The sequence below is a fragment of the Oncorhynchus masou genome, chromosome 24, assembly GCF_036934945.1.
Source record: "Oncorhynchus masou masou isolate Uvic2021 chromosome 24, UVic_Omas_1.1, whole genome shotgun sequence".
Classification (NCBI taxonomy): domain Eukaryota; kingdom Metazoa; phylum Chordata; class Actinopteri; order Salmoniformes; family Salmonidae; genus Oncorhynchus; species Oncorhynchus masou.
In genome coordinates this window covers 97,414,444-97,431,033 of record NC_088235.1, presented here as the reverse complement: position 1 = coordinate 97,431,033, position 16,590 = coordinate 97,414,444, and the positions used below count along the sequence as shown (strand labels likewise).

The 16,590-nt window shown below is 40.7% G+C and overlaps 1 protein-coding gene across 4 annotated transcripts in view; it reads left to right on the top strand.

Moving 5' to 3' along the window:
* Positions 1-623: 623 nt before the first annotated feature.
* Positions 624-16,590, top strand: part of trappc8 (trafficking protein particle complex subunit 8) — a 79,126-nt gene continuing 63,159 nt past the window's right edge. The window contains exons 1-6 of one of the 4 annotated variants that reach the window (XM_064935794.1): positions 829-912; positions 5,767-5,871; positions 6,255-6,467; positions 8,925-9,008; positions 12,217-12,306; positions 15,928-16,102. In XM_064935794.1, coding sequence (XP_064791866.1) covers positions 6,260-6,467; positions 8,925-9,008; positions 12,217-12,306; positions 15,928-16,102 — 557 coding nt within the window. In that variant the 5' untranslated portion in view covers positions 829-912; positions 5,767-5,871; positions 6,255-6,259. The other 3 variants (XM_064935792.1, XM_064935793.1, XM_064935795.1) reach the window with 3 other exon arrangements.

The window sequence follows — 16,590 nt, the reverse complement described above, 5'->3', positions numbered from 1 at the left end:
GCAGCCTCCACTTGTGACATGAACATGTCAGCAGTTTGGTGCCTTCTAAAAAACGTGTCCCCGTTAATTCATGACGGTATCTTATGGGCTAGGGAGACGTTAGGTGACTTGGTGAAAGGTATCAGTAGCCTTACTAGGCTTCATTTTGACATGAATCAGTCCCCATAGGCATGAATCAGAATCACTCCCATTAAAACAGTAGCCGACAAACTTGTCATACCGAAACAACTGTCTACTGTTGTAGCCCTCGCTTCTTCTTTTGTGGGGTTTATCGGCGGTTGGCATCCAACTGGTACCTACTGTGCCCCTATCTCTCGGTTATTGTAGTTTAAACATTTACCAATATAAGTATAAAGGGGTTCCTTCAGATGCAGGAGTTGCGGGCTGCAATTGCACATTTCTCAGAAGCGAATGGTTTCCACTAAATAGCATAGCCACAAAGTCACATTTGGCTATATCGTAAAAATGCATTTAAAAAAATGTACTTTTTTATCTTAATTTAAGGTTAGAGTTACGCATAATGTTTGTAGTGTGGTTAAATAATGAAGAGACATTTTAAAATGAAGCGGAGTTTATACTTTGTGACTGTGGTAACTAGTGACGACCTAAGCGAATCAGGCAACTGTAGAATTCAACACGGCTGCCTTGCACTGTCAGTAGGGGAGTTGTTTTCAACTCAGAAGCGGAGAGCTTTTCACTATCGAAATCCAGAGAGAAATACAATTTCATAGTCTGGGCCTCTCAAGCAGACCGCAATGGCTCAGTGCGTACAGTCTGTGCAGGAGTTCATCCAGGACTCGTTTGTTCCAATGGTGGCTGTCCTGTGCAGCAAAGATGCGGAAAAAATTACTCGTAAAAACAACCTTAATTTCTCGGAGCTATTAAGACCTTTCTGCCGGTTAACCTCCGAAGGTAAGGACTTTTATACACAACAACTTGACGTTTTCATGCTCGAACTTCCACCGTACACAAGGGGAATCTAAAATCAAGCTATTGCGACATTTGTGTGTTTTATGTCCACCGTTTTTAGCTAGCTATTCATCATTAACTTAGCATGTTATCCTAGCCAGCTAAGCTCGTTAACGTTAGCTAAGCTAACTAGCTAGCTACACTCCACAGCTACTGCCGTCACTTTGGCAGTCAAGTCAAGTGACAGGAATGGTTAACCAGTAGCAGATGTGGTGCTGAAACAGAGGCCTTTGTCTTGTTTCTTCAATGTGTCACCCGATAGGACACGATATGTCCGCCATTGTCGTACGTCTGCAACCGTCTTGGGTGTCTTTGCAGCTAATGCCGTTAGCAAAGAAGGCTTTCTGGTGTCAAAGGGCTGGGAAGAGGCCCAGTTAGACTAACGTTAAGTGGGACTGACAGGGACGTGGGAGTTACGCGTCTCCTGTCATACTAAGTTGTTTTGCTGCAACTTGAAAGTAGACTGTCTGCTTTCTATTTTAACCAACTTCAAAGGTGCTTAGCCAGCTAACAGCCAGTCATCTTGTGGGACAGTGTCACTGACTTTTTATTTTATTTTACCTTTATTTAACTAGGCAAGTCAGTTAAGAACAACTTATTTTCAATGACGGCCTAGGAACAGTGGGTTAACTGCCTGTTCAAGGGCAGAACGACAGATTTGTACCTTGTCAGCTCGGGGGTTTGAACTTGAGACCTTCCGGTTACTGGTCCAACACTAACGACTAGGCTACCCTGAACAACGCCCGACCATATTTGACATACCATACGCTAAAAAGCTGGCTAACAGGAGGAAGATGGAGTCTGAGAAAGAAAGAAAGCGGCTACAGTTGAAGTCGGAAGTTTACATACACTTTGATTGGAGTCATTAACTTATTTTTCAGCCACTCCAGAAATTTCTTGTTAACAAACTATAGTTTTGGCAAGTCGGTTAGGACATCTACTTTGTGCATGACACAAGTAAATTTCCAACAATTGTTTACAGACAGATTATTTCACTCATAATTCACTGTGTCACAATTCCAGTGGGTCAGAAGTTTACATACACTAAGTTGACTGTGTCTTTAAACAGCTTGGAACTTTCTAGAAAATTATGTCATGGCATTAAAGCTTCTGATAGGCTATTTGACATCATTTGAGTCAATTGGAGGTGCACCTGTGGATGTATTTCAAGGCCTACCTTCAAACTCAGTGCCTCTTTGCCTGACATCATGGGAAAATCAAAAGAAAGCAGCAAAGACCTCAGACAGAAAATTGCAGAACTCCACAAGTCTGGTTCATCCTTGGGAGCAATTTTAAAACGCCTTAAGGTACCACGTTCATCTGTACAAACAATAGTACACAAGTATAAATACCATGGTACCAGGCAGCCGTCATGCTGCTCAGGAAGGAGACTCGTTCTGTCTCCTAGAGATGAAAATACTTTGGTGCAAAAAGTGCAAATCAATCCCAGAACAACAGCAAAGGACCTTGTGAAGATGCTGTAGGAAACGGGTACAAAAGTATGTATATCCACAGTAAAACGTGTCCTTTGTCGACATAACCCGAATGGCCGCTCAGCAAGGAAGAAGCCACTGCTCCAAAAGCGCCATAAAAAAGCCAGACTACGGTTTGCAACTGCACTTGTGGACAAAGAGAGTACGTTTTGGAGAAATGTCTTCTGGTCTGATGAAACAAATAGAACTGTTTGGCTATAATTACCATCGTTATGTTTGGAGGACAAAGGGGGAGGCTTGCAAGCCGACGAGCACCATCCCAACCGTGAAGCACGGGGGTGGCAGCTAAACGTCGACCGATTAATTAGGGCCGATTTCAAGTTTTCATAACAATCGGAAATCGGTATTTATGGACACCCGATTTTTGCCGATTTTAAAAACAAAACAACAACAAAATACATATGTATATATGAATATATTTATTTAATCTTTATTTAACTAGGCAAGTCAGTTAAGAACTGAGGTAGCCTGGTGGTTAGAGCATTGGACTTATAACTGGAAGGTTGCAAGTTCAAACCCCTGAGCTGACAAGGTACAAATCTGTCGTTCTGCCCCTGAACAGGAAGTTAACCCACTGTTCGTAGGCCGTCATTGAAAATAAGAATTCGTTCTTAATTGACTTGCCTGGTTAAATAAAGGTAAAACATTTTTTTTTTTTCAATTACGGCCTAGGAACGGTGGGTTATCTGCCTCGTTCATGGGCAGAATGACAGATTTTCACCTTGTCAGCTTGGGGGATCCAGTCTTGCAACCTTACAGTTAACTAGTCCAACGCAATAACGACCTGCCGCTCTCGTTGCGCTCCACAAGGAGACTGCCTGTTACGCGAATGTAGTAAGCCAAGGTTATTTGCTAGCTAGCATTAAACTTATCTTATAAACAATCAATCATCACAAGTTAACTACACATGGTTGATATTACTAGATATTATCTAGCGTGTCCTGCTTTGTATATAATTTGACTGCGCATACAAGTATCTAAGTATCTGACTGAGCTGTGGTAGGCAGAAGCAGGCGCGTAAACATTCATTCAAACAGCACTTTCGTGCGTTTTGCCAGCAGCTCTACGTTGTGCGTCAAGCATTCCGCTGTTTGCCTTCAAGCCTATCAACTCCTGAGGCTGGTGTAACCGAAGTGAAATGGCTAGCTAGTTAGTGCACGCAAATAGCATTTCAAACATCACTCGCTCTGAGCCTGTGGTTGTTTCCCTTGCTCTGCATGGGTAACGCTGCTTCGAGGGTGGCTGTTGTCGATGTGTTCCTGGTTCGAGCCCAGGTAGGGAAGAGGAGAGGGACGGAAGCTATACTGTTACACTGGCAATACTAAAGTGCCTATAAGAACATCCAATAGTCAAAGGTATATGAAATACAAATGGTATAGAGGGAAATAGTCCTATAATAACTACAACCTAAAACTTCTTACCTGGAAATATTGAAGACTCATGTTAAAAGGAACCACCAGCTTTCGTATGTTCTCATGTTCTGAGCAAGGAACTTAAATGTTAGCTTTCTTACATAGCACATATTGCACTTTTACTTTCTTCTCCAACACTTTGTTTTTGCATTATTTAAACCAAATTGAACATGTTTCATTATTTATTTGAGGCTAAGTTGATTTTATTGATGTTTTAAATAGTTTATATATGTTTTATATAGTTAAAATAGGTGTTCATTCACTATTGTTGTAATTGTCATTATTACAAATAATTTTTTTTTTTAAATCGGCAGATGAATCGGTATCGGCTTTTATGGTCCTCCAATAATCGATATCGGCTTTTATGGTCCTCCAATAATCGATATCGGCTTTTTTGGTCACCCAATCGGTATCGGCATTGAAAAATCATAATCGGTCGACCTCTTGTGGCAGCATTATTTTGTGGGGGTGCTTTGCTTCAGGAGAGACTGGTGCACTTCACAAAATAGATGGCATCATGAGGGAGGGAAAATTGTGGATATATTGAAGTTAAAGCTTGGTTGCAAATGGGTCTTCCAAATGGACAATGACCCCAAGCATACTTCCAAAGTTGTGGCAAAATGGCTTAGGGACAACAAAGTCAAGGTATTGGAGTGGCTATCACAAAGCCCTGACCTCAATCCTATAAAACATTTGTGGGCAGAACTGAAAAAGTGTGTGCGAGCAAGGAGGCCTACAAACCTGACTCAGTTTCACTAGCTATATCAGGAGGAATTGGCCAAAATTCACCCAACTTATTGAGGGATGCTTCTGGAAGGCTACTCAAAGCGTTTGACCCAAGTTAAACAATTTAAAGGCAATGCTACCAAATACTAATTGAGTGTATGTAAACTTCTAACCCACTGGGAATGTGATGAAATAAATAAAAGCTGAAATAAATCATTCTCTCTACTATTATTCTGACATTTCACATTTTTACAATAAAGTGGTGATCTAACTGACCTGAGACAGGGATTTTTTTGCTAGGGTTAAATGTCAGAAATTGTGAAACCGAGTTCAAATGTATTTGGCAAAGGTGTATGTAATCTTCCGACTTCAACTGTACTTGTATTAGTAATTTGGCTTAGTGCTAGTTTACCACTGGCATTTAAAATTCCAGGTTACTCAAGGTCTGACAATGAAATGTCCTGGCTACCTTACTCTTTATGCAATCTAGCTAGCTAGTTAGCTATGTACTTTCCAACTGATATCCATAGCTACCATATAGTCTTGCTACAAAGGCATAGCAATCACATCCATAGATACCATGTTTCTTTTTGCTATGGCTCATGTGAAATTGGAAAACTGTCATGTTTTGGAATAAACAAGACTGGGTTTTAATCATCAGGCTATGATAAAATCACATCCATTATAGTCACTGACCTGTCATAACCCTGGTTGTCTTACTACCCCTTTCGGGCCTCCCGAGTGGCGCAGCGGTCTAAGGCACTGTCCACGGGTAAATTAATAAATAAAAATAACCCTCTCATAGACACATAAGACACCATGTACATTATATTTGTGGAATGCATAGCTTACATATTCTGCTCAAGAGGAGAGGAGTTGGACTAGGGGTTTCCTATTGTCTTCCTGCACCTGTCTCCCCAGAGGGTCACAGCCCTACATTACAGCACGGTTGTCACAGCTACCTGTAGAACAACAATAGACTTACTAACAATTTAGCAGCTGCTGAGCTGGTGTTGTGTGTATTCTGGGGGAAATTCCTCGAAATTGAGAGGTTACTCCCGCAAACAGGTTGTGGCATTCTCACACATTGTTTACATAGATTTTGCTTTTCAGTGGTCTGTATGTGTGTGCTTGCTTTTCAGTCAAATGTAATCTAATTTCTGTAGGAATGTTTCCAAATTGCTGACAGGCCAGACAGACTTAAGAGGAGGACACAAAACACTTCGCTATGGAGAAGTGCCATAAGAGTTAGGCTACATGACCATTTGAATGTGAGTGCTTTGATGTCTGGCTGTCCAAACATGCTGCCTCATGATAATGTTCTTACTGCATGAAGTTGTATGACGCTGTTTCTGTGGATCCTTCATGCAGTAGTCAAAAGTAGTTGGGTGTTTTATATTACCTTAATTTAGTCTCACATCCACGTCTCTTCACACGTTTAGCACCCCCCCTTTTGTTAAAATGTCAAATTATTTTCTTCATTTGACTGTCTGTATCTGAAAGGAAAAAGGAGATGCACACTTCAATCAACGCTCTCATGTGGTTTATTGGTGACATCTGAATAGCCTATATTTTCTCATGTCCAGCTCAAAGACATATGATGTGTGATTGTGCGTATGTAGCCTAATCTTTTCCCATACGGGTCTCTCAATAGGTCACATGAGGGACCCTAACAACCAGGTGCAGGTGGTGAAGAACCTTCGCATCAGTGTAAACAATGTGGTTACACGCCCGTCTGTCCCCACCTCTGGCGTCCATAGCCCCGCCCAGCGACGGCTCCTCAGCGAGGTGGTGTCAGCGAGCCAACCAGCAGAGGGGGGTGTGGCCAATGTCATCACCGCCGGAGACTATGACCTTAATATTAGTGGTGAGTAATTTGGACAGAGAAAGAAGGGGATGAGCGTGACATAGGTAAAGGATGGAGTGTTTAATGAGTTGTAGGAATGTTCTGTTTATTGATGATGAATGTGATACTTGTAATGTAGTTTTATAGACTGTCCTGCAGATGGCAGGAGAGAGGCATTACTGGAAGGATTTATTTTAAAATAAATTGTTTTCCAGACAGACAATAACAGCAAACATATTTCAATATGGGAGTGATTTCCATGTTAATTTATTTTGTTCATTTTGTAATTTATGAGCTTCTCGTTTTATTTTCTCTTTTATTGACCTGGACGGCCCTTGGGTAAGAGCCTACTTCAACCTCCGTCCTCTAACCTACAACGTTGCAGGTCAAGCCATTTGACAGTGGAACAGAAATATCCCTAAACAGTTTTAGTTACCTGAAATTTAGCTCAGAGAAATGCTTTTTGCAGGACATATTATTTTTCAGTGTATATAGCTATGTTTCCATCCAATTGGCGATAGATTTTCATGTGGATATTCACAAATCTGCATGAAAACAATTTGTACAATTTCCCACCAGACATGTGTTTCCAGCAAATTGACTTGTTGCAGATAAAAGGCTGTGTGAGGTGACTGCACATAAAAATAAATGTTGTAGTTAAATTACCATGTATCGAGAAAAAAAAAAAAAAAAAGCAGTTAAATGGGTTTCCATCTCATTTTCAAATCTACTGATGGTTTTAACACAAATATGCCAACTCTGGTATTGGCATGTGCGCTCAAGCCAACAGCTGGCAGATACAGTGCGGATATAGCCTACTTGATGATACTAATGACAAAGGAGTTAAATATGTTTTTATTTTCAAGCGGCAGCCAAGCATTGATCATCGTATCACCATAATAAGACCCTTGATTTTTATTAGAAAGGAGCATCAAGCTCATCACCTTGCACATTCACCACCCTGTGAAGTTCATCATAGCTTATTTAATCTGTAGCCTGGGGCGGCAGGGTAGCCTAGTGGTTAGAGCATTGGACTAGTAACCAAAAGGTTGCAAGTTCAAATCCCCGAGCTGACAAGGTACAAATCTGTCGTTCTTCCCCTGAACAAGGTAGTTAACCCACTGTTCCTAGGCCGTCATTGAAAGTAAGAACAAAACTTCTTGATACTAGCCATCCCATCCCGTAAATACAGCCATACAGCTCATTACCATAACGCAACGTTAACTATTCATGAAAATCACAAATGAGACGAAATAAATATGCTAGCTCTCAAGCTTAGCCGTTTGTTAAGAACACTGTCATCTCAGATTTTCAAAATATGCTTTTCAACCATAGCAAAACAAGCATTTGTGTAAGAGTATTGATAGCTAGCATAGCATTTAGCCTAGCATTCAGCGGGCAACATTTTCACAAAAACAAGAAAAGAGTTTGTCATCCAAAAATGAAATACTGCCGCTAGAGTCTCAACTGATTTGCCTAGTTAAATAAAGGTAAAATAAAAAAATAAAATAAAATAAAAAACTGCATGCTTTTCGAAGTCGTAGTTGGAGAGCCACACATGTCGTCGTGTGACTCCAAATTTACTTCGATATGATGGATGTTATATTCATTATTTGCGCGTAAGAGTTAACAACTTTTAGAAGATCCCACTCGTATTTTGTTTTGTGGACATTTGGAAAGTTTCACCGCAACATTTGGTGTTTCCATTAGGCCTGTCATAATGTTTGCTCACAAAGATGCTGGATGAACACCTGGTTCATTATATTGCCAGGTCGCAATTGTAAATGAGAACTTGTTCTCAACTTGCCTACCTGGTAAAATAAAGGTGATTTTTATTTTATTTTTATGAATACACCCGAGAGATATTTCAGGAAAGTTAATGGAGATTCCTGTTCCATTTCCACAAGGAATGACCTTTGGGTAGCAGTGCAGCAACTTTGTGTAGACTCTATCAAAGCGTGTGTTTCCCCCTGCTGGTCCACATCCATAAACCTCTCCAATCCACTCTATTACTCCCATCCTATTAGTGGACCTTGCTTGGATCAAACAGCCTCCTCTAACCCTAATCTACAGTCAAGTCAACCCAACTATGGCTCTCCTATTTCTCCTTTAGACCTATGAATGGAGCATAGAAATTGTATGTTATGTCTTCACTGTTTTGTTGGAAGCTAAACTGGAAGCTAAGCTTGTGATTTTGGGCTAACCTTTTTTCCAAGCTGTAGGTCACATTTGTAGGTCAAAGTGGAAGCCATGGTTGTGAGAATGACCCTCTCCAGCAGCACAGTCTCATATACTGCTGCTCTTCACTGGTTTTCCCTACAGTGGTCAAGTAGCAACAATGTGGTATCTACAATGTGATGTATACTATCTATGATATTGGTACTGTGGATGAGCTATGAGTGGTAAACATCAGTGGGAGATTCTGTACAGTTAATGGGATGTTGCTAACGCTAGTCCCTGACTCTCTCCCCTCGTCAGATCGCTCTGTTAAAGCTAGCGTCCCCTGGTACAGTGACTGGAGGGACACACTAACGGAACTCAGCACCTCCAAGCATTATACAGGTACCTGTACTCTCATCTCACCTGGCCTCACCTGACATAACCTCACAATATCTACCTCTCCCCCTCTCTTCTTTCCCTTTACAGCTATCCCTCCCTCTGTTCTTCTTTCTATCCGTAGCATAACTGTAGCAGACTGTCCTTCTCTCCTAACATCCTCCATTTTTATAATTGAAACTGGCCTTTCCTTGGTTGGTATATTGGTTCCATTGTGCCAGGCAAGCTCAATCAAGCACAGCTAATATATTTGAAATGGTTTCAAATAGTATTTTAAACCTATGTATGTGTGTTAGTAGCATATAACTCCTGCGTCCTTCTGTTCTCTCTCAATCAGCTTTAACCTGTGGGCCTCTCTGAAAAGTAAAGGATAGGAAATGATTATGGGTGACACATGGTTTGCTTGTTTGTTAACAAGGTACAAACTACGCTATTAAAAGTAACAACCAATCATTCAATGACTCATTTCAGGTTTGGCTAAATTTCCTTAGTACATATATGGCACTAAATTAATTGTGCAGGACAGTGGATACATATTTACGCCGTTGTCTCTACATTTTCCAAAAACGGACCTAGTGTTGTCACGATATGCAGATTTTTTAAAATGTTATACTTCGATATCTAGTTTATCATAATACTCAATACCAGAACAATACTGGAATGATACCATGGCAACAAAAATAAAACATATTAGCTAAACTCACAGAATAACCACTCGGCTTAATTTTTTAAAACATTGAACAATATGTTGATAAATAGTAGAATAAATAGAATATATTCTATATTCAGCAAAAAGAAAAAAATATTTTTATATTATTTATCTGTTATTTTACCAGGTAAGTTGACTGAGAACACATTCTCATTTACAGCAATGACCTGGGGAATAGTTACAGGGGAGAGGAGGGGGATGAATGAGCCAATTGTAAACTGGGGATTATTAGGTGACCATGATGGTTTGAGGGCATTGGGATATTTTTTTTAGACCAGAGGAAAGAGTGCCTCCTTCTTGCTCTCCAACACCACTTCCAGCAGTATCTGGTCTCCAATCCAGGGACTGACAAGGACCAACCCTGCTGAGCTTCAGAAGCAAGCCAGCAGTGGAATGGCAAGAATATCAAAAATGTTAATTATGCAAAACCATGTATGAGACTCAGCATACAAAAAGTATTTACAAAAACTGAAATATAATTTGTTACATATCAAGGCTAATCTTCTCATCTATGGCCATAATATTGTGTCAAATTACATTCTTTAGACTGTAATTTGATGTATTAAATGTATTAAATTAATAGTTACAAAATAAGAAATACTTTGAACCTACTTTCTGAAGCTTCTATATTGTAATAGTCTACACGCAATAGAAATACAATGGAATTTACACAGCATAGTACATTTCACTTCCCGGGGTGCAATTCTCCACCCAGGGCTAGTGGCTATTGCTAGCAAGCCCAGTCTAATGCAAAGTAGTCTAAATATATTGCTGTCAAGTTATGAGTGCATTTCACATAATTTTTCACTTGTGTAATCATATTATAATGCTCACATGAATGTCATGCTGAATATAGGCAGGTAGCCTAGTGTTTAGAGCGTTGGACTTATAACTGAAAGGTTGCAAGATCAAATCCCCGAGCTGATAATGAAAAAATCTGTCGTTCTGCCCCTGAACAAGGCAGTTAACCCACAGTTCCTAGGCCGTCATTGAAAATAAGAATTTGTTCTTAACTGACTTGCCTAGTTAAATAAAGGTTTAAAAATATATATATGTTCATGTCATTGTCACTCAAATAATTCAAATTTAGTAGAATAATGACAGTTACATTGCAAATGTCATGTGTAAAAAAATAAAGTTTTTTTGTCGTTTTAGAATGTTGATCTATGATCTCTCGCTTGCTTTTCAAAAGTTACTTGTGCTGTATGCATAAGCGCCGCCTGGCTTGAGACTGCCCCCTTGAAAAGCTTCAGACAAATTACAAGACAGACTCGATCCTCTCAATTGGCATATGACGTGAGACACATTTGACAGATGTTCCTAAAGTAACACAAATTCTGGTACCAAACCATTTTTCATGTTCTAGTATCGAAAAAGTACTGAAGTTTCGGTATATACCGTGCAGCACTAGACTGACCTCTGGTGGCTTTAGGTTCCCTTTCCCATGATTTCTCTGCCATACAATGATTAATGTAAATGTCTACTGCCGAATCTTTTTGGAAAATGGACTGGAGCCGTGCCCAGAGGTTTATAGGTTCATCTGCCTCATTGTGCTGTTGTGCCTGTGTTCTACTATAGTAAATGCACTGCTATATAACCAAATTATTGTTTTACTGGTAGTCTTGGTTTAAAGTTTCTCCATCCATATTCAGATTGAATCTCAGATTCGATGGTCTCTTTTGATTTGATTGTTGCTTCTTGCTGTGCTATTTATTTAGGCCTATATTTTTGTAGAGCTGACGAGAAGAGCTGTCCTCTGTCCAAAAATATACGTGAGTCTGTCGGTTTTGGCTTCCACGCATAGAGCGAGACACCGGCAGCTCTGTACAGTTCACTTATCAGTGGATCTAGTCCAAACACAGAGCCTGCTGTGTTTGTGTTGCGAAGAGCGAGAGAACCAGAGATGGTGGAATTACCAGGATGCAAGGGCACACCTTTTAAAGACTAGAGCTTTTTATTGGACGAGTTCTGATAGTGTTGTCTGCATACTGACTTCGGTACTATTTCCTCACTCATCCAGGTGTTACGTTACATAGGTATCTACACTTGCTTTGATCCTCATTGTCCTGTCAACATTACTGCCTGACGCTGGTTGTTCTTCTGACAACACTGGGTGTATCTCTTGGTGACAAATATAGTCTGCAATAAGCAGCAAGATGTTCTCTGCATCTCAATGGGGTTTAAGATAAAAGAAGAATTGAGTGCTGGTAAAAATCCTTCCCCTCTTTCATCTGGCTAATCATTCATTTATTTCTCTCCCTGAGTATCATTTGTTGCAGCTACACAATCAGACCCTTCAGCAATGTGTGTGTGTGTGTGTGTGTGTGTGCCACTTCCCAGCATCTCCTGTCTGGTTGAGCTGGGTGTTTATAGACCTATCTCACCAGCACCCCTGGGTACAGGCTTCAGGTGGTCTCTGCAGCTCCACTCTCTCAGGGTTGTGTTGCATGGAGGTGAGGTTAGAGTGATGTACTTGCTCTCATTTTGTTGTTGTCCTCTCTCCAGCCACGACTCCATGGTTTGAGGCGTACAGGGAGAGCTTCCTCCAATCAATGCCTGCCTCCGACCATGAGTTCCTCAACCACTACCTCGCCTGTATCCTTCTCTGCTTCAACATACTACAATAAACACTATGGTCATGATAAATCAAATCTCAAAATCAAATCATTTCCAGGTAACAATTAAGTACCTGGTATACACATACAAAGTATTCAGACTCATTCCCCTTTTCCACATTTAGTTACTTACAGCCTTATTCTAAAATGGATTAAATTAAAACAAATCCTCATCAATTTACATTATACCCCATACTGACGAAGTGAAAACACGTTTTTAGAATTTTTTGCAAACGTATTAAATCTTATAAACAGATACCTTATTTACATTAGTATTTAGACTATTTGCTATGAGACTGGAAATTGAGCTCCCGTGTATCCTGTTAACATTGATCATCCTTGATGTTTCTACAACTTTATTGGAGTCCACCTGTGGTAAATTCAATTGATTGGACATGATTTGGAAAGGCACACACCTGTCTATACTGTAGGTTGACCGATTGATTTTTCAATGCCGATACCGATTATTGGAGGACCCCAAAAAAAAGCCGATACCGATTAATTGGCCGTTTTTTATTTTTTATTTTTAAACATTTGTAATAATGACAATTACAACAATACTGAATGAACACTTATTTTAACTTATATATAATAATATAATATAATACATCAATAAAATCAATTTAGCCTCAAATAAATAATGAAACATGTTCAATTTGGTTTAAATAATGCAAAAACAAAGTGTTGGAGAAGAAAGTAAAAGTGCAATATGTGCTATGTAAGAAAGCTAACATTGAAGTTCCTTGCTCAGAACATGAGAACATACGAAAGCTGGTGGTTCCTTTTAACATGAGTCTTCAATATTCCCAGGTAAGAAGTTTTAGGTTGTAGTTATTATAGGACTATTTCCCTCTATACCATTTGTATTTCATATACCTTTGACTATTGGATGTTCTTATAGGCACTTTAGTATTGCCAGTGTAACAGTATAGCTTCCGTCCCTCTCCTCTTCCCTACCTGGGCTCGAACCAGGAACACATCGACAACAGCCACCCTCGAAGCAGCGTTACCCATGCAGAGCAAGGGGAATAACTACTCCAAGTGTCAGTGAGTGACGTTTGAAACGCTATTAGCGCGCACCCCGCTAACTAGCTAGTCATTTCACATCGGTTACACCAGCCTAATCTCGGGTTGATGGGCTTGAAGTCATAAAAAGCGCAGAAAAGAGCTGCTGGCAAAACGCACAAAAGTGCTGTTTGAATGAATGCTTACGAGCCTGCTGGTGCCTTCCATTGCTCAGTCAGACTGCTCTATCAAATCCGACTTAATTATAACATAATAACACACAGAAATACGAGCCTTAGGTCATTAATATGGTCGAATCCGGAAACTATCATTTCGAAAACAAAACGTTTATTTCAGTGAAATACGGAACCGTTCTGTATTTTATCTAAAGGGTGGCATCCATAAGTCTAAATATTCCTGTTTACATTGTACAACCTTCAATGTTTTGTCATAATTACGTAAAATTCTGGCAAATTAGGCGGCCCAAACTGTTGCATATAACCTTACTCTACGTGCAATGAACGCAAGAGAAGTGACACAATTTCACCTGGTTAATATTGGCTGCTAACCTGGATTTCTTTAAGCTAAATATGCAGGTTTAAAAATATATACTTCTGTGTATTGATTTTAAAGGCACTGATGTTTATGGTTAGGTACACATTGGAGCAAGGACAGTCCTTTTTTGCGAATTTGCACCGCATCGATTATATGCAACGCAGGACACGCTAGATAAACTAGTAATATCATCAACCGTGTGTAGTTAACTAGTGATTATGATTGTTTTTTATACGAAGTTAATGCTAGCTAGCAACTTACCTTGGCTTACTGCATTCGTGTAACAGGCAGGCTCCTCGTGGAGTGCAATGAGAGGCAGGTGGTTAGGGCGTTGGACTAGTAAGGTTGCAAGATTGAATCCCAGAGCTGACAATGTGAAAATCTGTTGTTATGCACCTGAACAAGGCAGTTAACCCACTGTTCCTAGGCCGTCATTGAAAATAAGAATGTGTTCTTAACTGACTTGCCAAGTTAAATGAAATAAAAAAAATCGTCCAAATCGGTGTCCAACAATACCGATTTCCGATTGTTATGAAGACTTGAAATCGGCCCTAATTAATCGGCCTAGTCTAGTCTATATAATGTCCCACAGTTGACAGTGCATGTCAGAGCAAAAAATAAGCCATGAGGTCGAAGGAATTGTCCGTACTCTGTAGAGCTCCGAGACAGAATTGGGTCGAGTGACAGATCTGGGCAAGTGTCTGCAGCATTGAAGGTCCCCAAGAACACAATGGCCTCCTACATTATTAAATGGAAGAAGTTTGTAACCACCAAGAGTATTCTATTCCATCTGGCTGCCTGGCCAAACTGAGCAATTGGGGGAGAAGGGCCTTGGTCAAGGAGGAGACCAAGAACTCGAAGGTCACTCCGATAAAGTTCCTCTGTGGAGATGGGAGAAGGACAACCATCTCTGCAGCACTCCACCAGTCAGACATTTTTGGTAGAGTGGCCAGATAGAAGCCACTCCTCAGTAAAAGGCACATGACAGCCCGCTTTGCCGTTTTCCTAAAGGACTCAGACCATGAGAAACAAGATTCTCTGGTCTGGTGAAACCAAGATTGAACACTTTGGCCTGAATGCCAAGGGTCATGTCTGGAGGAAACCTGGTGCCATCCCTACAGAGAAGCATGGTGGTGGTAGCATCATGCTGTGGGGATGTTTTTCAGGGACTGGGAGACTGGTCAGGTTAGAGGGAAAGATGAACGGAGCAAAGTATGGAGATCCTTGATGAAAAACTGCTCCAGAGCACTCAGGACTTCAGACTTCCAACAGGACAACGACCCTAAGCACACAGCCAATACAATGCAGGAATGGCTTCTGGACAAGTCTCTGAATGTCCTTGAGTGGCCTAGCCAGAGTCTGGAATTGAACCTGATCTAACATCATCGGAAAGACCTGAAAATAGCTGTGCACGATGCTCCCCATCCACACTGACAGAGCTTGAGAGGATCTGTAGAGAGGAATGGTAGAAACTCCCCAAATACAGGTGTGCCAAGCTTGTAGTGTCATAACCAAGAAGACTCGAGGCTGTAATTGCTGCTAAAGGTGCTTCAGCAAGGTACACTGAAAGGGTCTGAATGATTAATTACGTAAATGGCCTTGTTATCTAATTGGCCTAGTTAAGTTTAGCAAAAAGTTTAGTCAAAACCTGTTTTTGCTTTGTCATTATGGGGTATTGTGTGTAGATTGAGGGGTGGAGGACGATTTAATCAATTTTATAATCAGGTTGTAACATAACAAAATGTGGGAAAAGTCAGGGCGTTAGTGATAATGCGTTGAGCCTACAGCCTACTGCACAAGTCTCAGAACTATTTTTAAAGGTCTCAATATCAAATCAAAAGACGGTCTTTTCAAACAGCTCTTACACTAAGGGCATTATCATTTTTCAGTTTGTCCCTCTGTCACTCTCCAGCTATTTCCCCTTTTCTAATTTCATCCTCTCTCCCCACACTCCCTACTCATTCTCCTCTCCTTTTGCTGCTCTCGCTGCGCTACCCCCCCCCCCTCTCTGGTTGTGGTTCCTTGACTGGTGATTCCGCAGGTCTGTTGGTGGTGTCGTCCAGTGAGGCTGTACCAGTGGAGCAGTTCCTCAAGCTGTCTCAGGAGCAGCACATGATCCAGCACAATGGAGAGTACACCAACCCCAAGTGGTTCATCCCCAACACACTCAAATACTACGTCCTCCTGCATGACATGAGCCAGGGGGACGAACAGAGGTGGGTAATAGACACACACGCACACACACTTGCATGCACACACAGACACGGTCTCTCGGTTTCTCTCGAGAGCCAAGTCTATTACCTCAGCTCTTCTGTGTGTGGGTGTGGCCCTCTGCATCATTAGACCAAAGCAATAAAGAGGAGGGTGTTGATTTTGTTCCCCACCGGCAGTTATGGAATCCTTTTATTTTTACCAGTACTTGAATTAAAACCTCATTATTAGCCTAAACGTGATGCATGAATGAACCAAGGGATGATTCAGGTGGATTGAGAATGTATTTTTATAATAAAATAATGGCGGGATGTGAATCATTTTATTTTATTTTACTGGCTGTAAAAATATGGCCGGATGCTGTTTACTGGTTGGGCTAAGTAGTTGCCTTTTTAAAATGTTAAATTCTCTATGAGTCTATGGATTTGTCTCTGTCCATTCGTACGTTTAAAAAAATGACCATGTGTGACTGTTTGTTAGTCACACATGATAT